General features: G+C 41.6%; 1 protein-coding gene across 2 annotated transcripts; it reads right to left on the bottom strand.

Moving 5' to 3' along the window:
- Positions 1–481: 481 nt before the first annotated feature.
- Positions 482–4,681, bottom strand: LOC133918774 (D-amino-acid transaminase, chloroplastic). Of its 2 annotated transcripts, none has more exons than XM_062362825.1 (5): positions 4,400–4,681; positions 3,272–3,324; positions 2,168–2,346; positions 1,279–1,952; positions 482–687 (listed from the first exon to the last, which is right to left on the bottom strand). In XM_062362825.1, the coding sequence occupies exons 1-5, from the start codon at positions 4,563–4,565 to the stop codon at positions 593–595; spliced, it is 1,167 nt and encodes a 388-aa protein (XP_062218809.1). In that variant the 5' UTR covers positions 4,566–4,681; the 3' UTR covers positions 482–592. The 2 variants fall into 2 exon arrangements, with proteins under 2 accessions (XP_062218809.1, XP_062218808.1); XM_062362824.1 differs by having other exon boundaries at positions 3,272–3,327; positions 4,400–4,680.
- Positions 4,682–22,297: the final 17,616 nt, after the last annotated feature.

Here is a 22,297-nt window from a genome sequence, read left to right as displayed (position 1 = left end):
AAAAATTCGGGGATATGGGATGATCATGCTGCTGTTTGAGACACCCTCTGGCTTTGCAATTATCTATTTCCGTGGGGTCTCCATCTATGTACCAGATGCAATGAAGGTAACTAATGCGCTTGCTTGCTCTTGTAGTCTTTGTTATTGACCTAATTTTTCTGGTTCCTTTCTGTCTCGCGCAGGATATATGGGCAAACTTCGCCAGGGATTATAGGCAAATTATGTTAGTGCCCTCTCTTATTTCCTTTCCTTCTGATTGTTGTTTCTTCGTATTTCCAGTCGCCAATATTAAGCTATCTTGCATCATACATGACTAGCATTTTTATTTTATTTTTTCATTAAGGAGAGGAATATGAACACAAGCTCATTCGTTATTATTAGTTACTAATTAACATGCTCAAAATACAACACTTCAGATCACATCACCAAAATAATGGCTTCTCAGTTTAAACCCTCGGGCTTCTTCTGGAAACATGTAAGGTACTCCACTGAAAATGTATTTAAATAGATTTTAGATGACCGGATTCACAACTCTTATAATGGATCACTATTTCCTTACAGCTATATAATTATCTGTAAAGCTCAAGCAGTTTCAATACGGGACGGGGATTCGGACAGAAGGCGGACCAGATCTCATGTCCTCAAGAATGAGGTCATAAAGCGCTCGCGCAATTGGACCTTCTTTGCCTGTGAGGGAACAAAAAAGAACAAAAATCAGCAATTTCTATATCCTCTCTTGCCCTCTCTCAAAAGCAAAAAAGTTAGCATTTCCTCTCTGTGGTTTGCAGTGACACGCGATACGGCTAAAAGCCTTCTAACCGTTCTGTTGTTAAATGTAAACTCCATGTTGCTCCTCTCCAAAAAAATTAACATCAGCCATCTCCAATGCCAAGACATTCATCGATCAAGTTTTATGGACTGAGAAACTAACTAAAAAGTCGTAAGTTATTCGAAAATGATAGCTTATGGCAAGACTCTGCACCAATGACATCTCAAATATAGACTGAAAATGGCTCATGAACCAGTAAATATTTCCTAAACTTGGGTGCCTAGGCATATCGTCAAACACTCCAAACATATGCAGTATGTGTTTTTAAACAAATGAGTAAAGCAGATTTCTTAATAAGAACTTCCTTCTTGCCCCGTAGGCTGATATGAACTTCATATACCATACGTCAGGATTATATTTTATTGTTTCCTGTTTATAACTATTAAGGTTCTTTTCATATTCAAAATACAGTAGGTACTATTGTACTAAGCATGCAGAATTATCCTTACCAGAGCCAATTATCTGATCATCCCACTGAACAACAGATTTGACAATAATGCCGCTCCCAATAAGCATCATTTCATTGGCCACCTTCCCTTCCTGAACACTCACATTCCTGGATATTATCCCACTGAGCCTTCCATCTGCCACTAGCTGCTCAGCAAGGGTCATAACCCGTTTCACTGTGCACCCACTCAGGATCTTATCGAAACGGGGCATGAGAAGCTCCTTGCTCTTTGTCACGAAACCAACATTCATGTTGGAACCCTCAGCGACAAAACCCTCATCGTCCAACCAGATGCCAGTAAAAGCACCATTTTCTTCACCTTCAACTTTCATGAGCACATTTGGCAGGTAGTTCACACTTTTCATGACTGCAAACTGCGGAGACTTTATTGGTATAGATGATGTTACCACTTTGCAGCCTGCTGGTACTTGTAGGGATGGACTTTCAATAACAATAGCATAGAGTGCTGAGTTTGCACAGCCAGATGAAGACAACTGGAAATCTCCAGGTCCAACAGACAACCAGTACCTGAGTGATCCTTGAGTACATTTTGATGCGCTCACAGTTTGAATAAGTATGCTTCTAATTGTTGAGCGATCAAAAGGTAATGCAATTTTAGCCATCAATGCAGACCTCAGGAAGCGGTCAAGGTGCTGTTCTAGCTCATAGAGGTGACTGCCAGTAAAGAAAATGAGATAATACTGATGTCTCGATCAGAATTTCAAGGAAATTTAGTAAAAAGAATGATGCCTTCTTGTTCTTTTCCCAAGTTCACACAAAACAAATAAATACTATGAGGAATTATTCTATATGTGATTTGCATATCTACTATTTTTCTATTTGACATGAACATGCATTTCACAATTATATGATAGAAATGAAGCTCTTACCCATCCATAATAGCCGCGGTATCAAAAACCCCGTGACCTCTATGAACCATGTGATCATCGATTGGTATCACCATTGCGGAAGGATCTGTTGTGATTCCACCAAAAATACTAGAGTACATGGCCATGTAATTTTGATTCCTAGCATCAGAGGCTTGGAATGTATCAAGCCTTTCAGCAACCTTGAGGGAAAAAGTTATGGATTTAGTGTTGAAGTATATCAGCTGTGACAGTACATCAAGAGAGTATCCTACATTAATCATGTAATGAATTGTAAAGAATCGTAGAACTAATTACTGATATTCATCCTAGTTTGCCCTTTCATTTCATGAACAACCATGCCCACCCCCTACGGATACATAAAACCAATTACTGGTATGAGTTATCAAATCTTCAAATTGGTGGAAAATCCATGGCTGTAATCATTCTTCCACCATGGCTGAAGCTACAACCGCAGATAACAGAATGTTTTAAAGGAATTGATAATCTGATACCCAGCATTATTTAGGCTTCTCATTACCATTCATATCTTGATACTCTGCTAAGTTACAAGATGGAAGTAAACAAATGCTTCAAGGGAATATCTGTTCTCATTCCAACTATTTTAGGGTGTGACCATACAAATTGCTCCCAAACTGACAGGCTGTTATATGAAGTCCAATCTTGTGTGCTATATGTAAGCAATGTGTTGTGACCGACTACATTTGCCTGCATTGTCGTTGTCTAGCTCTTTCTACCAGTGTATATTGCCATGGGCTGCTGAACTAATCCAGGTAAGGGGTTCTAGAAAAATCAAACTTGGTATTGGTCTATTGAAGCAATCCAATTGCCCTAAACACACTATGTTTGTAGCAAGTGGTTCTAGAAAAATCAACACCAACAAAACTTTGTATTGGTCTATCTCATGGTAACAATGGGCATATGAGGTGCAGTTGTGTATTAATCAATTAAATATTATGGTATTTCTTAAGAAGAGAGCATAATCAGAACAAATAAGATAACCTCTAGAAGGAAAAGGAGCATCAAACTTCTGTGTCTTGTGAAAGTCATCAAAAGATGCTAATTAAATTTGTGCCACCAAACGATATAGAAGACAAGAAAGTCCACCTCAGAGAAAGACAAGATAGGGACATCATTTGGATTGACAATGGTCCCGGCCTCTGCTGCAGGGAAAAGATGCTCTTTAGTTCCGTGACAAATATTGTGCAGTGTCATTCTTAGAGCATGTTTGGCAGAGCTTCAGCTCCAAGAATTTTTAGAGCTGGGTATTTCTAGCTCTAGAAATTAGTGGAGTTGAAGCTGTGAGTACATTGAGTGTATTTATGTGAGCAATCTTATCCCTATTTTAGACTATAAAGTATAAATAGAGACTTAAACCATTTTATTTTAGCTTACAAACTCAAAATCTGACGTGGAGCTGGAAGGCAAAGCTCTGCCGAACAGGGTCTTAGTGATGCAAATTCATTATATTGCCATGCATTTCTTTCTTATTAAGGTCTCTGCCCCTGGGCCTCCCCTTCCTTTTTGTTCATGCACAATGTATGTCTTGTCAGAGACATAAGTGAGAGAAAGCAGCCATCTAGACCTCATAAAAAAATTTCCGTATCTGAAACACTCTAAAAGTTTAGAAGCAACATTCTAGGACCTCAGATATAATAGTCTAAATAAGATATTTTTGTGTACAGTTCACCCATTTTCACATTATCCAACTATTGCAAGCCCATCGTAATCAACAAGAAAGGGACAGGCGGTTAAGATAACATGGCAACAATCCTATTAACTACAAATCCCCACACTAGACAAAAGCAGCCTGCCTAAAAGTAGCAACATAGGATCATCATCAAATCGAGTCACCAATAAACCAACAGCCATAAATAGCAGCCGCAGTTACTTATCAGCATGAATTCACGAATACCACACCTAAAGAACGGAACAACAATATGCTTGCGGACTAAATAAATCAAATACGATCAGAAAACACTACCATTATACATGTACTGTTAAAAAATTATAGACTCTAAAGTTTGAAGATAGTTGAACCCAGTGCTTGGAGGATTTGCTTAAATTCATCCAAGACCCATCTTCCCCACACTTCAAAGCGAGTGGCAATTCAGAAACTTCCTCAAGCAACAAAAAATACACGAGTACAACATTTATCTCGCACGGGGTTCAGAGCACCGAGTTCACCGAATCAGGCAAGACACGAACCAGGAACGCAACGCAAGAAACACGTACCGGTCCGGTTGGAGCTCGTGGCGGCCCTCCACGACCACGAAGAGGAACCCGCGGCTCGGCACGACGACGGCACGGCCTTCCTCTGCGGAAGAGAAGGGGAAGACCGAGGCGAAGGCGAGACGCGGTAGCCGGCGGCGGCCGCCGGAGAAGCGGGGAGATGGGCCATCGGACTATCGGAGAAGTAGGGAGGTGGGCGAGGAGGCGGACCTTTCTGTCTTGTGTGCGCCGGCGTGCACTCTGCGTTCCAGCGACGACAACTCCTACACTTGTCAGCTTCTGCATACAACTTTATCTTTTATACGCAATCACTAGAGGGCCACGACCCAACAACACACACAACTCACGAATTTATAGTTATATAAATTTTTCAAGATTACACGACCGTTTAAAAAATAATAAAGTCTATCTTATTATCGTCTTGTTCGTTCAACAGGTGATACTTTGTGGACTTTGGCTAGTAGCATAATTAAAAATTGGGGAGAGAAAGATCTCGCTCGTTCAGTGGGCGATACCTTTCTCTCGCCCGTTAAACGGGCGATACCTTTGTATAATTAATTTTTAATAGAATTTGTATTTAGTAAATTGAAAAATATTGCACATTAATTTTCTAAATTTTTTTATTTAGTTGGCGTAAAAGTGTGTGGAATTTTTTTTTCCGAAGTGACGTTATGAGAATACAAAATCTAATTTGTCGAATAATAATAGTTATGAAGCACAAATATCATATAACCTGGCACGAAATTTATATACGCTGATAAATATTACATGGGACATAAGATTTTTCATCGCTACGCGAATGGGTCATAACCGTAAAGAGATGATAACAAATGTTGGTATATACGGTACGTCTAAAGACTAATCTAATAGCATGCCACTACTAAACCTAACATGTTTTAGAGAATAGAAATAGGTCGAGATATAATAAATGATCTCTGCTAAGTGCACCTAGAATATTTGCTCTTCCTTAGGGCATCCTCCCGCCATAGCGTGACAGACCCTCTCCCGCTTCCTTTCCCTCTCTGCTTCGCGTGCTTGAGCCGCGGCGCGCTCCTTCGCGATGTTCTTGATGCGCTCCTCCTCCTGCCGTTTTATCCATAGTTCCTCCTGCTGTCGCTCGTACTCGCGGCGTTGGTAAGCTTCTCTCCTCCATCGTATCTCCATATCCACTCACTGCTTCTGGTCCTCATTTTGCTCCATGTCAAGCCATTGCATGAAGTCGCATATAGGTGCAGGAGACTGGACAAAAGAAACAAGAGGGGGGATTAGTAAGAGAGTGCATAAAATCGTGTGAAAAATGCCACATGAGTGATCTATATCGCTATACTGGTGGGTATTCATATGGTCTATGTCGAGGCTTACCGTACTAGTAGTTGGCACACATGAAGAAGCGTAGGCCATATGTGTAGGATATGTCCTGGGACTCACAAAGCCTACAAGGGTCACCACAGAAGCACATCGGTGGTTCGACTCCCTAGGGGATAAAAATCCCCCAATATTTCTTGGGTGGACTTGAGGAAGATATTGCAGTTGAGAGAGATAAGGAATGAGTGGTCTATTCATGGATGAGGATGGGGTTATTTATAATGGATGGGGGTTGATGCATAGACTAAGTGCACGGCTCGGTTGGGGGCTGGAGCATAGGATTCCCTGTGAAAGCTAGAAAAGTTGTAGCATTGATGCTTGGCAGAAATTCTCTACGGAAGCTGTTGCTTGGTGTAGTCATTTCATTCTATAAAAGTTCAGCAAGTAGTTATTATTGTCTCTACATGTAAGGCAGGGAATCCAATGAAATCATTGGACTTAAAAAAAAATGTATTGGTAGAATGATAAATCCGGTTATTTTACTGAAGAAAGTAAAGTACATTACATATAAGGGTCATCGTAAGCATTTATTGCATGTCGGTGGCTACAGTACGTAAGGCAATATACCCCGTCATTCAACGTTTTATTGTATTTGCAAGTGTTATAGTAGTAGAGTTTTCTTTTATGCGAAGGATTTTTATTTTGAAAGTTGCAAGTGAACGATTTAAAAGGGGATATGATCACACGATGGTCTTCCTTGGTATCAATCGATAACACAGTTAATAAAAACATGGCTAATAATAAAGATTCCACATTAACATCAAACATGATATGACAGGCACATAATATAAATACTAGCACGGAGTACACGTAAAATAGTAACACGGAGTACTACTACATAACACCCTGAACTAACAATGACATAGAATCCTACATGTTACATCCCCTCTTAGGGACGACGCCCCCGGTCGCATCTGTCCTGGGGATCCTGCGCCTCATTGCTTGCACGTGGTCACCTGAGTACGTCAAGCGGTCCGGTGGAACGACCGATCGCTCAGGTCGGCCAACGGGCGGTGGAGTGGCGTAGTTTTCCTAGGAGGGCTGAGTCCTCGGGAGTGGCGCACCAGGTAGTTGTGACGCACTAAGCTCGTGGCTCTGTCCGACGATGAAGTCGTAAGCAGGGACCTGACTAACGTCCCTACTAAGTAGCTCCATGTAGCTACATTGTACCTCTACTTCTAGGAGATTGTCGAACTCTGCACATGGAACAACAAAGAAATCAAGTTATCACTTGTAAACTGTAACATACGTAACAATATGGCATGCATGAAGTAAGTGTCGTACCTGTGTCGGGGACGCGAGAGCACGAAGGACTTGCGTCTGCGGAGGAAGGGCGTGTCGCACTGCTGAAGGCGTGGAAGTGGCCAGCAGAACTGTAGCAGGGGTCACTGGCACCGGAGAACGAAAGCCGAGGCAACGTGCCACTGTAGTGGGGGTGACAGCAGCAGTGAAAGACTGCCTCGTCGTCATAGGGGTCGAAGACGAAGATGGTGTCGAAGACGTCCTCAACGGCTCGACGGCTAAGGGTGGAACTACCAGTCGGTGCGGCGGCGCGGTGAAGGTGGCAGACGGTCGTGCTGGCATCTGTGCCGACACTCATGGTCCCGTTGTAACATTCGACAACGAACTGTAGCTCAACTATCGTACGACCTTTGCCACGTTCTGGATAATCCGGCCAAATGATGCGCTCATCTCGGCCAAACGACATGTTCATCTCCGTGTAAGCCTCCTCCGAGTGTGGCCGCTCCTCGTCCACGACGTGCTCAACAGCTGCGTCCCATTCTTCAACCCATCTCTGCATACGCGACATAAACGCGTTAGTGGAATGAGCCCCCTCCGCGTCAACCTAGAGAAACATAAGTCCGTGAATACAAGGTGTACATGTCGGTCGTATGAAAATGTAATTACAATATTACGCATCTGTGTATGTTGATAGGCACCGACCTAGTCAACGGTAGCGACCACGACTGGAACTTCCTAAACTGCCGCATCACGCGATGCGGTGAGTACTCCTCAACATAGATGTCGAAGACGAGGGTGCGAGTCGTGAGCCAGTACTCCCGGTCATGTAGGCAGAGCATCGAAACTCTAAACGGAGCCCGTCGAAGTACCTCAGCCTGTGTGTATGGCCACCAGCGCATATAGTCCACCATCAGCTCATCGAATTGACGAACAAAGTCTGGGTACGCGCGGTGTGTCTGCACACTAGACCAACTCGGTTGTGCTACCTAACTAAGTTAGACAATGCAATAAAGTAATCAACATAAATGTACACAAATAGCATTACACTTACCCTACGTATGCACCATAAGGACCCCATGGTCAGGCCGTCGATGTCATCTGCACCAAACTGGTACGCGCTAAGGTCCACAATGGGCCCGTCGATAGCGATGCACTCGTACGACCACATCTGAAGCAGCAGAGGACACTCGGTCAGGATCGTGTTGTCATCGACCTTCGTGCACCCATCATACAGGCTGGGCATGTCGCAGCTAGCACAGCTGATGCCTAGCTGTACTGCAGGACCTCCATCGGGTCGACGTCAGCAACCTCTCTGGTGTAGGGGATCATGCTCCTCAAGACCGTGTTGTCGTGGGTCTCGGTGAACATGACCCACCCGAAAAACCACATGAGATACGCCTTCAGGTGTCGGGAGATGTCCTCGGCGCCTGCCAGTGGGTGGATGATGTTCGCCTATCAAACAAGCAAGAAGTACAAATATCTGCATCCGTTAATAACATAAAGGAGATGAGAAAAAATTAAAAGACATACATACCATAAACTGAACGAGAAAGGCCTTCGTCGGGCCGTGCTTCTCGTTCGCTGGAAAAGGCTTGAACGCTGTCCATCCATTGAACGGCGGAGAAGTGGTCTAGCATCTCATCCCGTCAATCCACGCCCATGTCCCTAGCCCCAACAACAGCACCCGTGCAAGGCAGGCCCATCAGGAATGAGACGTCCTTGAGTGTGGGCGCCATCTTGCCGCACGGGAGGTGGAACGTGTGTGTCTCGGGACATCACCTGTCGACAAGGGTCGCGATGAGGGCCATGTCGTAGCTGAACTGTGTCGCAGCCTCTGAGGCTCCTGCCGACACGTCCACCTCCACAAGCCGACATAGCGGAAGTAGGCTAGTAGCACGCAACCTGCAAGCATACTACAGTTAGCGACCAATATCATGTCTACATCCGTATGGAATCGTAAATTCAAAATTAACAAACCTCGGGATCTAACGCTCATCAATCATCATTAGCTCATCCGGCACACAAGGTTGAAGTACCGAGAGTTCCTCACCCTGCACAGTGAGGCAGTACGAACGGTGCTTGACGTCGATCTGGTTGTCGAGCAGCTCTGACTGCGCCATACCTGCATGTTCACAAGTTAGTTACATTTTTATATGCAAAAAAACAAAGAGTACGAAGTGTCGACTGGTCTTTATTTGTGGGAACTGAACGAGTAAGCGTCTAGCATATATCATGATATAATACGTTGTTCAAATGTACATAAATATGTGAACAAATCATAACATAACACGTTACAATCTCAAACATTGTGACCGTCTTGACACTAACACAGTAAAGTACAATGGTGTGGACATGAATATCCATCACAAACAAAATTACAACATTAATCAATCTCAATGAGTCGACGAAGTCATCGATCGACGACTACGAGGACGTCTCCCATCTCCAGCAGACCTGGACGGACCTGCTTCCGCGGGGTTCACATTTGGGACACCAACGGTGCATTTCTTGTAAGTGTGTCCTGTTTCGTTGCACTTGCTGCACCATTCCATGTGACGTCTAGTTTATGCTTCATCCATATCATTAAGGAGCCTTGTAGTCCTGCGCTGCCCCTTCTTATGCTTCATCTTGTCGGGATCCGGTACGAACAAAGCATTAGGCCCATGTTCCTCCATGAAAGAACCATAAATCTCGAAACCATAGATCTCATGGTTCTAGGTGTCGAACAGAGCTTCCTTCTTGAAGTAGTCACAAACAAACCTTCGAGTCCTCAGCCCCGTCACAGCACATGCGGCAATCACATGAGAGCATGGCTTATGCAGTAGCATCGGCTTGTAGTAGGTGCAAACGCACCTGTCATCAAAGATGGTGTACTCGTGGATAACTCTTTCACGCTTGCCCCCTCTCCTTCCTTTGTCCCTGCATAGAATTCCGTATCTCTACTGTGCAGTTCATGGTCTTCACCCGGTACATCTTTGCTTTCTCCGCCTTGTCTTCTATGTACTTAGTCATCTTCATCCCATAAATCATACTAGCATTATTTAGCGCCGTCTGCACTACTGCATAGCGGTCCCTGAAATACTTGCATATCCCTTGAAGTATGAACTCTACAATCCCCACCAGCGGCAACCCCCTCACACCTTTCATCACCCAGTTGTAAACCTTTGCTAAATTTATAGTCATAATGCCATACCTAGACCTGTTTGTATCGTAGAGAAGGGCTCACTTCTCCTTGGGCTCATTCTCAATCCACTCACTAAATGACCTGGTAGATGACCCGCTCCTTGCGTGATGCCAGCTTTATTGTCATTTGGCAGGGACTCAAGAGGTACTGGTACGCCCTCCGCTTCCGTCATGGGCCTCCCTGCACGCTCCTGTGTTTGCTTCTTCGTCAGCTCATCCAGTATCTTCCAAAGAGTATCAAACTTCCGCTGATGGTTCTGACCGCACAGCCTCTTGAACATGTTCATGAGGTTTCTTGTTTTTGAATTGGCGAAAGAAGTTTACACCCAAATGCCTCATGCACCACCTACTCTGCAGGTCTGGCCACACAGGTCCAATCAAGCCATCGTCCGTTCCCTTTTGCAGATCTAGAATTACCTTGAGTATCCCAGCATGCTGGTCCTTTATAATGCACACGTTTGACCGAGCACCAACAATTATCATCTTCACATGGTACAGAAACCAGTACCAACTATTGATGTTCTCACTCTCCACAAATGCAAAGGCCAACAGTAGAACTTGATTGTTCCCGTCAGCCCCAATAGCAGTCAGGATCTGTCCCGTGAACTTGCTGATAAGGAAAGTGCCATCGATGCACAGGATAGAATGACAATGCTTGAAAGCTTTGATACATCGCTTTAGGACGTACTTTCTAGGTTTGGATAGCAATGGGTACTTATCAATGTCGTAATATGTTGTCGGGTTCCTTCGAGCAATAGTCTGCAGCAAATGTAGCTGATTCTCATACGACGCTTCATAGGTCCTGAACCTCATCTCAATTGCCTTCCTCTTTGCCCTCCATGCCTTATTGTAGCTGATAGTGTACTTGTACTCCTCCTCAATTTGCCTGATTATGGACCCTGGTTCGTAGTTCAGGTTGTCCACAATCTGGGCGTACATCACATTGGCGACAAAGCCTGAGGTGATGTTTATCTGGCTGCACTCAAGTTCGTGGACCATGCAAGTGTGTTTGACCACAATCGACACCTCCCAATAGTCAACCCACTTCCCTTTAAAGCCGTGCACTCGCCGCATGCAACTTTCATTCGCACACTTCACATCATATTCCTTCTTGCTTGACTTGACAACATAAAATTGTCGTTGAAGCGAGGTCGCCCATTGAGTCACATCATCCTTCATGGCCTGAATGATAGGATACCTAGCACCTTGGGTCATCTCATTTTGCGTATACTCCCAGGCCATTTGATTCCCCTCATTCACCACAAGGTTGTTGAAGTTTGGATTGTTTGAATCCGTGGGAATCGGAACATCGTCCTCATCATCTGAGCTGTCATACTCAGGAGTTTCATCAGCGTGAATATCATCCCACTCCATCTGTTCAATTAGAGAAGGGATTCGTTCCCCCTCGTTTGTCTCACCGGTTGGTTCAGTCGGATAATTCGATGAATGTCCACCATCTAGATCGACATCTTCATCATACTCTTCCTCATCACCCTCCTCCTCTGCGTACGCTCCACCCTGCATCTCATCAACTGCCTCCTTATTCTCCCATTGCACAAGCAACATAGGAGGCCAACCTCTATGCACAACTGTTGGATAACGGGCAAGCTATGCTAGCCTAAAAAAAATTTCTACCGCATTCACTCAGGAAACCATGCTAGTAGGAGATCATAGATTGTTACCATTCAAAGCGCAGTGCAGCGGAAGAAGAGTTGGAGTAGACCAATCCAACGTCATGTGCATCAAACTCCTCGAGCAGCTTCTTGATCAGATCCGTGACTAGCCCCGTGTAGGTGGTCACAGTCCCCGATGAACTCCGAGCAGGTGGTCGTGCCAGTTCCTCGACCAGCTCCTGATCAGGTCTGTCACATCCTCGACCAGTTTTGAGTGGTCGTGTCATGCTGTCCGACTAGATCCGAGTGGTCGCGTTGTGTTCCGCGATCAGATGAGCAGGTACATCAACCAGTTCATCACGATCGGCGACCAGTCCCGAACACGTCGCACTCAACTCGCCGAGAAGATCAGCACCGCAATAGTACCAAAGCCTCTACGGTATCCACACGTACTAGGAAAAAACACCGAGCACGGATGTGCTAGCACCGCATGCGCGGCTAGGGTTTTGGAAGATCGTGTAGAAGGCTGCGGCTAGGGTTTCAGAGTGGCTCAACTTTAGCATGCCCTACGCCTGCCTCTCCTGATATAAAGCTCGCCAATGGGCTCCGACGTTGGAAGCCCTTTAGGACTCTAACTTCTCATGAATCACAATCAAATCAAAACCCATATAAGAATCTAATTCGCATGATTTGTTCCAGCCCTTTAAGTGTGCGACCTGTTAGGTTCATGTACAAATGGCTACGACTCGAAAACCCTTTCCAAACCAAAAATCAATAGCGGTCCCTAGCAGGACATGTTGACTCTCGAGTATACACAAAAGATCATATCGGTTGAACCTTGATATGCACATGCATCGATCCCTTTGCCTTACAATACCAGTCAAGCTTAAAGCGAGATACCTGCCACCCTTATGATCGCTAGACCATTCACTTGATCAAGTAGTGGATTCATCATGACTAACTCTTTAATCATATTGGCATGACCATACACTTTCTCGATCCAATTACCTCGAGGGGCCCAGAAATATCTCTCTCGTTATCAAGGAGGGGAAAATTCCATCTTAATCGCTCACACCCTAGGAAATATTTTATTACAAGCTCAAAAACTACCTTTATGACTACCCAGTTATAGAATAGCGTTTGGTAGCCTCAAATTATGCCACTACACATTCTGGGAATCAATGACAATCTCAGGTCTAAGAATCCTGCAGGTACACCATTTGAAATAACAACTGATGGCACATCATAAATAACAATCCCAACATTATCTCATGGTGAGTCTATCCAACATCATGTTCTCTAATATAAATACCCACATTATTAACTTGGTATCTCTATACTTATGATCCATGAAACGTGATCATCAATCAATACATGTGCTGGCCTTATGTATCATAACAATGATATGAGACTAGGGATCGACTAAGAATAATATCATGATATAAACAAAGAGTTTCATGAACAAGTCACATACTTACCAATCAATGTAAAATGTAGTCATTATTGGAATAACATATTATTCAAAAGTACATTAACATAGACGTGTGATATAATCATCTTTGTGATTGCCTCTAGGGCATATCACCTTCAACAACATCATGCAGGTACCTCTTCCACAATTCATCTTCCCATAACAGGAACACCTCCCAGTACACACCTTCTCCATAACGATTGCCGACAATGCTAATGGTCATCTCTTGAACCTCGGGGTCTATTTTGAAACCCTGCATCAACTAGGCATACAAGTGTTCGACACTTTTCTGCACTGGTCTGGATATACCCTTGTCTATTGACTTAAATATGAACAATACTACCCCTTCCGGACCATATAAGATTTCACTCTCCCCGTATATCCGCCATATCTGGCAACCAGTGACAGAAACTATTAAAGACGCCCAAATGGGCTGTGCTTACTGGGCTGGCCCATGGCCCGGCATTGTAGGCACGGCCCAGCCCGAGGCCACGGGCCGTTCCTGGGCTAAGTGTGTGGCATGATGTGCCAGCATGGCACGGCCCGGCTAAGATGGGCTGGCACGGGCACGGCCCAGCCCGAGCCGACACGAGCATGCCTCGGCCCTGCTAGGCACGGGCGGCACGAGAGGGCACGCGGGGCACGCCCGGGTTAACGGGTTGTGCCCGGCCTGTTTAACCTGTTAACCCATTATTTTTTTAATTTTCTAGCCATTTTGTTACTGTTTGGGCTCCAAAAAATTCAAATTAGGCACTAGTGCAAAATTTAAAAGAGTTTGTGCAATTGGGCACTTGTGATCCTTCAAGCATGCATCATCAACTTATTACTCTTGGAGGTTGCCACCTCCTAGACGGCTTGGAGGTTGTGGCACCATCGAGCCCTTCAAGGAAGATTTTGAAGGAGCCGTGGTGGTGATTGTGAAAGGTTTAAGCACGCCTATCCGGAGCAGTAAAGTGCTTAGCTAGTGGAATTGAGGTTTTGAGTAGTTCTTGTTCAATTCTGGCTTAAGTTCAAGTTGCTTAGTATGAACCCTTTCTTGTGTGAGAATTAAATACCTGATAGAGAAGTGGTTTGAAGCTTGAACTCATCTCAACATGAATTAGGGGTGATCGGCAAATCACCGGTACCACAGGAAAAAAATCTCTTGTGTCATCTTTGAGCTATTTACCTTATCGTTGAGTTATTTACTTTCATGCAATTTACATCAAGTAATTTATATTCCTAGATTATAAATTGTTGCATGTCGCCCTAGGTTTGCAAACCTCAACTTAGCGCTTAGTTGTTCTACTTATTGCTCTAGTGATCCTTAGCTTGTCTTTGCAAGTTTTCTTGATCGTGTAGCAATTAGTTTTTAAAACCGCCTATTCACCCCCCTCTAGTCGGTATCCTTGATCCTACAAGTGGTATCAGAGCCTAAGACTCCTTTGGTTGCGTATTTAACCATCACAGAGTAGCATTATGGCTAGTGATGCTCATGTCAATGTGGGGAAAGCTCCGTTCTTTGAGGGGTCAAACTACGCCTATTGGAAGGCTAGAATGACCATGTATCTTAAGGCTATGAGCGGTAAGCTTTGGGATATTGTGGATAAGGATTATGTAATTCTTGATCCCATTAATCTTACCGATGTATGAGCTATGAATGCTCAAGCTATGAATGTTGTTTACAGTGCTTTAGATCTTAATGAGTTCAATTGCATTTGCAAGCTTGAGACCGCTCATCAAATTTGGGAAAGGCTTAAAGAGATTCATGAGGGTACAACCATGGTTAAGAATGCCAAGCTTTTTGTTTACAAAGGGCAACTTGAGGAATTTACTATGTTGCCAAACGAAAGCATTGAAGAAATATTCAATCATTTCAACAACATGATAAATGAACTCAAGGGGCTTGGTATGGATGTTTTCGATGTCGATTTTTCTCATAAGTTTCTTAGAGCTTTGCCCAATAAATATGATACTATTGTGACTTTGCTTGTGAGGTCCAACTTGAAGGAGACGACTCTAATGCAATCTTGAGTGAAATTCTCACTCATGACATTTTCAAGAGGTCACAAGAGGATCTTTATGATGATGCTATTGATGCCAAGAAGAAAAATGTCGCATTTAAGGCTCAAGCATCAAGAGGCAAAGATGGTCATGAAGAGAGTGATGATGATGATGAGGATGATGAGGAGATGGCTCTCTTTGTGAGGAAGTTCAAAAAATTTATGAAGAAGAAGAGATATCAAGTTGGATATAGTAAGAAAGGAAAATCTTCAAAAGGAAATCCCTTCAAAAAAAGAAGATGCTTTGAATGTGACGAAAAGGGCCATATTACCACAAATTGCAAGAACAAGGAAAAAAAACATTCCAAGAAGAAGAAGGAGAGTGATGGCAAGAAAGTTTTCAAGAAATACTACAAGAAGAAGAAAGATGGTTAAGCATGATATGTTGAGTGGGATTTGGATGCAAGCTCAAGCTCCGACTCCGATGATGAGAAGCCATCTCAAAAGGGTCTTACCGGTGTAGCCATCAAGGAAGCACCTTCACTCTTCTCCACACCTCATTGCCTTATGTCAAAGGGTGACTCGAAGGTATTAAATGATGAAGATGAATATTCATATGATGATCTAGTTGAGCTAATAAATGATTTTGATGATTTCATGAGCAAAGAAAGAGCAAAGTTTAAGGAATTGAGAAAGAGACACACTTCTCTTCAAGATTCCTATGAGGAGTTAAAGACGGCTCATGAGGGTCTAAAAGAAACTCATGAGATGCTTAAGGAAGCTCATGACTCTCTTATTACTCATAAAACCAACAAATCAAAAGTAGATATGAGTATATCTTGTAATATTCTTGATGATGTACCTACTTTATCTCATATGAGTTCTTCTACCTTGTATAATGATGTGTTTACTTTACCTAAATATGTATCTTGCAATGATGTCTTGATTATTAATGAAAATATCATGTTGAAAGAAAAAGTTAAAAAACTAACAAAATGATCTTGCAAGATGCTATATTGGAGTCTAGAATTAGACAAGTTTTGGATAGTCAAAGATTCTCCATCAAGAAACAAGGCCTTGGTGCTAAAAAGAATGCCATTTAGGTGCCTAAAACCTTGATGACTAACATCCAAGGACCCAAATAAGTTTAGGTACCTAAAAGAGCTTAACTTTATTTTGTAGATAAACTACAAGTCCGGTGGGAGACATTGAGTGCTAGATAGTGGATGCACTCAACACATGACCGGAAATCAAAGGATGTTCACTTTTATGAGCAATGATGGATTGGAATATGACAAAATCACATTTGGAGACAATAGCAAAGGAAAGGTAAAAGGGTTAGGTAAAATTGCTATCTCAAATGATTTGTGTATCTCAAATGTCTTACTAGTTGAATCCCTAAATTTCAATTTATTATCCGTTTTTCAATTATATGATCTTGATTTTACATGCACTTTTTCTCCAAATGATGTGATCATATCTAGCATAAAGGACAATAGTGTTATTTTCAATGACTTTAGATATGGTAATCTTTATCTAGTTGATTTTTCTTCTAATGATGCGAGCCTTAGCATATGCTTGTTCACAAAGACATCAAAAGGATGGTTTTGGCATAGAAGGCTTGGTCATGTTGGTATGAATCAACTAAATCGTTTGTTGAAGCATGATCTTGTAGTTGGATTGAAATATGTGAAATTTGAGAAGGATAAGCTATGTAGTGCTTGTCAAGTCGGAAAGCAAGTGGAAAATTCACATCCATACAAGAGCTCCATGTCAACTTCAAAACCTTTGGAATTATTACACATGAATTTATTTGGTCATACTACATATGTAAGTATTGGAGGTAATAGCTATTGTATTATCATTGTTGATGATTTTTCTAGATTTACTTAGGTATTCTTTTTACATGATAAGACTATTGTATTTAACACCTTCAAAAGCTTTGCAAAAAGGGCCGAAAATGAATTTGAGTTCAAGATCAAGAAAGTGAGAAGTGACAATGGCTCCGAATTCAATAACACAAAGGTTGAGAATTTTTGTGAAGAAAAGGGCATCAAACATAAATTCTCGGCTAAATACACTCCGGAGCAAAATGGAGTAGTAGAAAGAAAGAACCGAACTCTTATTGATATGGCAAGATCAATGCTTTTGGAATATAATGTTTCGAACAATTTCTGGGCCAAAGCTATTAATACTGCTTGCCATTCATCAAATAGGTTATATTGTCATCGTCTATTGAAAAGGACTCCATATGAACTTCTTATTGGAAGAAAGCCAAATATTTCATATTTTTGGGTATTTGGATGCAAATGCTATATTCTAAGAAAGGTACACGCTTATCAAAATTCAAAAGAAAATATGATAAAGGTTTCTTACTTGATTATTCTTCTAATAGTAAAGCTTATCGTGTCTACAACCAATATTTTGATCTGGTTGAAGAGACACGTGATGTTGAGTTTGATGAGACTAATGGCTCTCAAGAAGAGCAAGAAAATTTGGATGATGTAGGTAATGAAGGCTTGAGGAGTGCTATCAAAAATATGTCAATACGTGACATCAAGCCAAAAGAGGAGGATGAACTAGAGGATGATCCATCTATCTCTATTCAAACTATTCTATTTTCTTCCACTACAAATGATCAAGCTCAAACTCAAAATGTGGAAGATATGGATGATCATTTACAACAAGCTACCACTTCATCAAATCCATCACAAGAACCAGTAGCTCATCCAAGAGTTCATCATATCATTACCATGGACCATCCCATTGATCAAATTGTTGGTGATCTTGGTAAGGGTGTTCAAACTTATTCTCGTATTGCTTCATTTTGTGAACACTATTCTTTTGTATCTTCTATTGAGCCTAATCATGTAGAAGAAGCACTAATGATCTGGATCGGGTGAATGCAATGCATGAAGAGTTAAATAATTTTACCTGCAATAATGTATGAGAATTGGTGGAAAGACCAAGAGATCATAATGTTATTGGCACAAAATGAGTTTTTTGAAATAAGCAAGATGAAGATGGAATTGTTGTAAGGAATAAAGCAAGATTGGTTGCACAAGGATATACTCAAGTCGAAGGTTTGAATTTCGGTGAAACTTTTGCTCCCGCAGCTAGACTTAAGGCTATTAGAATCTTGTTTGCTTTTGTTTTATCTTATAATATCAAGTTATATCAAATGGATATAAAAAGTGCCTTTTAGAATAGTAAAATTAGTGAACTTGTATTTGTTGAACAACTTCTCGGTTTTGAAGATCCTAAAAAGCTAGATCATGTATATAAACTCTCTAAAGCTCTCTATGGTCTTAAACAAGCCCCACGTGCGTGGTATGTGAGACTTAGAGATTTTCTTGTTTCTAAAGGCTTCAAAATTAGGAAAGTTGATACTACTTTGTTCACTAAATCTATCGGTAATGATTTCTTTGTTTGTCAAATTTATGTTGATGATATCATTTTTGGATCTACTAACAAGGATTTTTGTGAAGAATTGGAGAAATGATGTCTAAGGAAAATGTAAATGATTGGTGAATTGAGTTTCTTTTTCGGACTTCAAATCAAGAAACTCAAAGATGAAACTTTTATTAGCCAATCAAAGTATTTGAAGGATTTATTGAAAAAGTTTGGCATAGAAGATGCAAAGCCTATCAAGACTCCTATGGGAACAAATGGTCATCTTGATCTTGATGAGGGAGGTAAACCAGTATATTTAAAGCTTTATAGATCAATGATAGGTAGTTTGCTTTTATCTTACCACATCTAGGCCCGATATCATGTTTAGTGTATGCATGTGTACAAGGTTTCAAGCATCTCCCAAAGAATTTCATTTGATGGTCGTTAAACGTATTATGAGGTATTTAAAGTTCTCTCCTAGTATAGGGCTTTGATATCCTATAAGTGCCAAGTTTGAGCTAATCGGATATTCGGATTCTGATTTTATGGGTTGCAAAGTTGATAGGAAAAGCACCTTCGGAAGTTGCCAATTTCTTGGTAGATCGCTAGTTTCATGGTCATCCAAGAAACAAAATTCTGTAGCACTTTCTACCGCCGAAGCGGAATATGTTTCCACGGGCAGTTGTTGTGCTCAATTGCTTTGGATGAGACAAACTTTGCTAGATTATGATGTTTTCAAAATAATATCTCTTTTGTGTGACAACGAGAGTGCCATGAAAATAGCCACAAATCCGGTACAACACTCTAGAACCAAGCATATAGATATTCGCCATCCCTTAGAGATTATATAAGCAAAGACGATATCCTAGTAGACAGTGTTCAGACTGAAGACCAACTAGCGGATATCTTCACCAAACCCTTAGGTGAGAGTCATTTTTTGCAAATTGAGAAATGAGCTTAATGTCATCGACTTCTCAAATGTTGTTTGAAACTTTAGACACATGATGTTTATGTATTTTCATGATCTAGCATTTGTTCTCAATGCTTTACATGCTCATCTAGTTCAAGTTTATTTCTTTTGAATATGTAAATTTGTTGCATATTTAAATTCAAGTTTATTTTTCAATAATCTTGGTTATGACTTGTTACATATGTTTCTTTATCTTTTTCCATCTCAAAAGATCATATGTTACCTTGCATCTCTCTTTATAGCTCTATCCACAAAAGATCAAAAAGCTCATGTTCCAGTGGTCTGACCGCAGCTCTCTCTCTGGTCTAACCGTCGATCTATACAAAGAGGTTTGGTGTCTCTGGACTTTGGCAGTCTGATCACCCTGTGTCCCGGTCCTACCGCCACCAAAGGTTTTGTCCAGGTCGACCTTATCTCTTTCGGTCCCCATCCTTTTCCTCCACCGAGCATCTTCTTCTTCTTTGGATCCCTACTCTTTTTACCATCTTTTTCAAGGTTTTTAGTGCTTATGGTTTGAAGGGTGTGATCTATAACTTGAGGCATGGATTTGAGATGAACTCTATTAGAATTAGTTGCTAGCATCTCTATTACGCTATTCTCAAGGTTTGGTGGGATGTAAATTCATTTTGCCTCATATATTCATCAAAATCGATCAAATGAGGGCTGTCTGCCTGCCGATGGCCTAACCGTGGCCTTCATCAGTCTGACCGCTAGTGGCAGCAGAGCCGGATTTCCTCTGTTTTTCATCTTGTGTTAATCTTTTACTTTAACTAATGCATTGTGATATATCATATGATCAGTGGAGGAGGAAGTGGTCTTGGAAGGAAGGTGAGAAAGCTATTGCTGGTCGGGGCAAGGGTAAAAGAAGATTGGCAGATTCAGAGTCAGAAGGTGATCATCGTGATTCTGATTGGGTGCCCTCACAAGATATTGATGAGGAAGCTTCATCCTATGTTGGTAATGTTGATTTTGATGTGGATGATGCTAGTGATGAGGATATTGAGATAAACTATCAAGCTTATGTTGGGCATAAGAAAAATTGGAATTCAACTGAATATACTAGGGCCTGAAATACATATCAGTATGGTCTTGATAATAATGCAACTCTACCTCACTTTTATACCATGACACAACAAGATGCTTTTTATGGCCATCTCTTGCGCAAGAACATATTTGATCATAAGTGGATTGATTGGGCTTATGTGAGAAATCAACCTAGCATGACTGTCTTAACTAATATCTTGCAAGAGCTAGGTCTTTATGAGTTTGTCAATTTTAAGTGTGATTGGAATGCAACAGTCATTCGATAATTCTATGCTACTGTTGAGATATCTAACAATTCTCAAAAAATTGAGTGGATGACTGGATCTAGGAGATATGAAGCTTCATTCAGGAATTTTGCTCATGCCATCAGAATTTCTTTTGATACTGTCTATGACACTATCGATATCAACAATGAAGAATGCTTGGCAGAGGAAGTTTGGAGTGCATTCTATGAACCAATGGGGGTTGTCCCTAAAGTCACTCTTGGGATTGTTACATGCTTAAAGGTGCTCCCCACTACAATCAACAAAATTGCAAGAGCCACATTTCCTCCAAAGAGTGGTAACAGTGATGCTATTAGGTACCTTTATTGGAATATCATTAACCATAATCATGAACAGGAGAAAGATTAACATAATCGGGTTTATTCTCAAAGCCATTGATGATATCACAGTGATCATAACTCCAAATCTTTATTATGCTCCATACATTATGTCCCTTATTCTTATGAAGACAAAGTTTTGGAGATCTTCGTGTGATTGTAAGCATTTGGGATATCGGCCTTTCAAAGTAAACCCAAGTATTCTGCGGAGAAGTCAGGATGCAGCTCAGGGAGGACAACATGATGAGCCTCAGGACTATGTTCCTCCACCTCAGCCTGCTCCAGAACTAGTTCCCCCTTAGTGAGTACCTCCGGCAAGGTTCTTTGATCCCTATATGGCCTCCATTCAGCACAACATCTAGCAGAGCATTCAACAGCAGTTTGCCTCTTTTCAAGCTAATCCTCCCCAGTCTTTCTATCAGCCGATCATTGATGCCATTCAGAATGCTATTGCTCTTGCTCATGAAGATATTGCAGCGTTGAACACTCAGAACCAAGAGTTGACTGACATGTTTAACAACATATCTCTTGGACAGCAGAATCTTCAGCATCAGTTTGATACCCTCTCTAGCCGCTTTGACAATTTCTCTGAGCACTTTTATAATGTCTATCCGAGACCTCCTCCACCTCCTCCGCAGGATGAGTAGACCTTTTTGGTATTTGATGCCAAAGGGGGAGAAGAAGTGTTGGAAGAAGTGTGAAGTGTTTTATTTTGGTTGCATGATGATCTATGTAGTTCTTTATTTTTGTTTGCATCAGTACCATATTGAACTATGTTTAATTGGTGTGATCATATGTTCTAACTTTGTTAGATATCTCAAGGAAAATGAGTTCAAATGATATGTTTGTATTAGAAATATCTTTGGTTATATTCTCTTCCTCGGATTCAAGAAAGCAAGGTAAACTCTGCCAAAATTTCATTAAAATCTCTATCTTGTGCCATTTATCTTCTCTTTAATCTTATGGGCACATGTGTAGGGGGAGCTTACCTTATCATGAGTTTTTAATAGCATGAATTTCCTTCAAAATTCATTCTC

The sequence above is a fragment of the Phragmites australis genome, chromosome 5 (genome assembly GCF_958298935.1).
Source record: "Phragmites australis chromosome 5, lpPhrAust1.1, whole genome shotgun sequence".
Classification (NCBI taxonomy): Eukaryota; Viridiplantae; Streptophyta; class Magnoliopsida; order Poales; family Poaceae; genus Phragmites; species Phragmites australis.
This window is presented reverse-complemented; position numbering and strand designations above follow the sequence as displayed.

Coding starts and splice junctions, on each gene's coding strand:
- LOC133918774 (XM_062362824.1), bottom strand. CDS start 4,565: ATGGCCCATCTCCCCGCTTCTCCGGCGGCCGCCGCCGGCTACCGCGTC. Junction 3,328..4,399: donor CACGAGCTCCAACCGGACCG/GTACGTGTTTCT, acceptor TTTTCCCTGCAG/CAGAGGCCGGGACCATTGTC. Junction 1,953..2,167: donor ACCGCGGCTATTATGGATGG/GTAAGAGCTTCA, acceptor CTTTACTGGCAG/TCACCTCTATGAGCTAGAAC.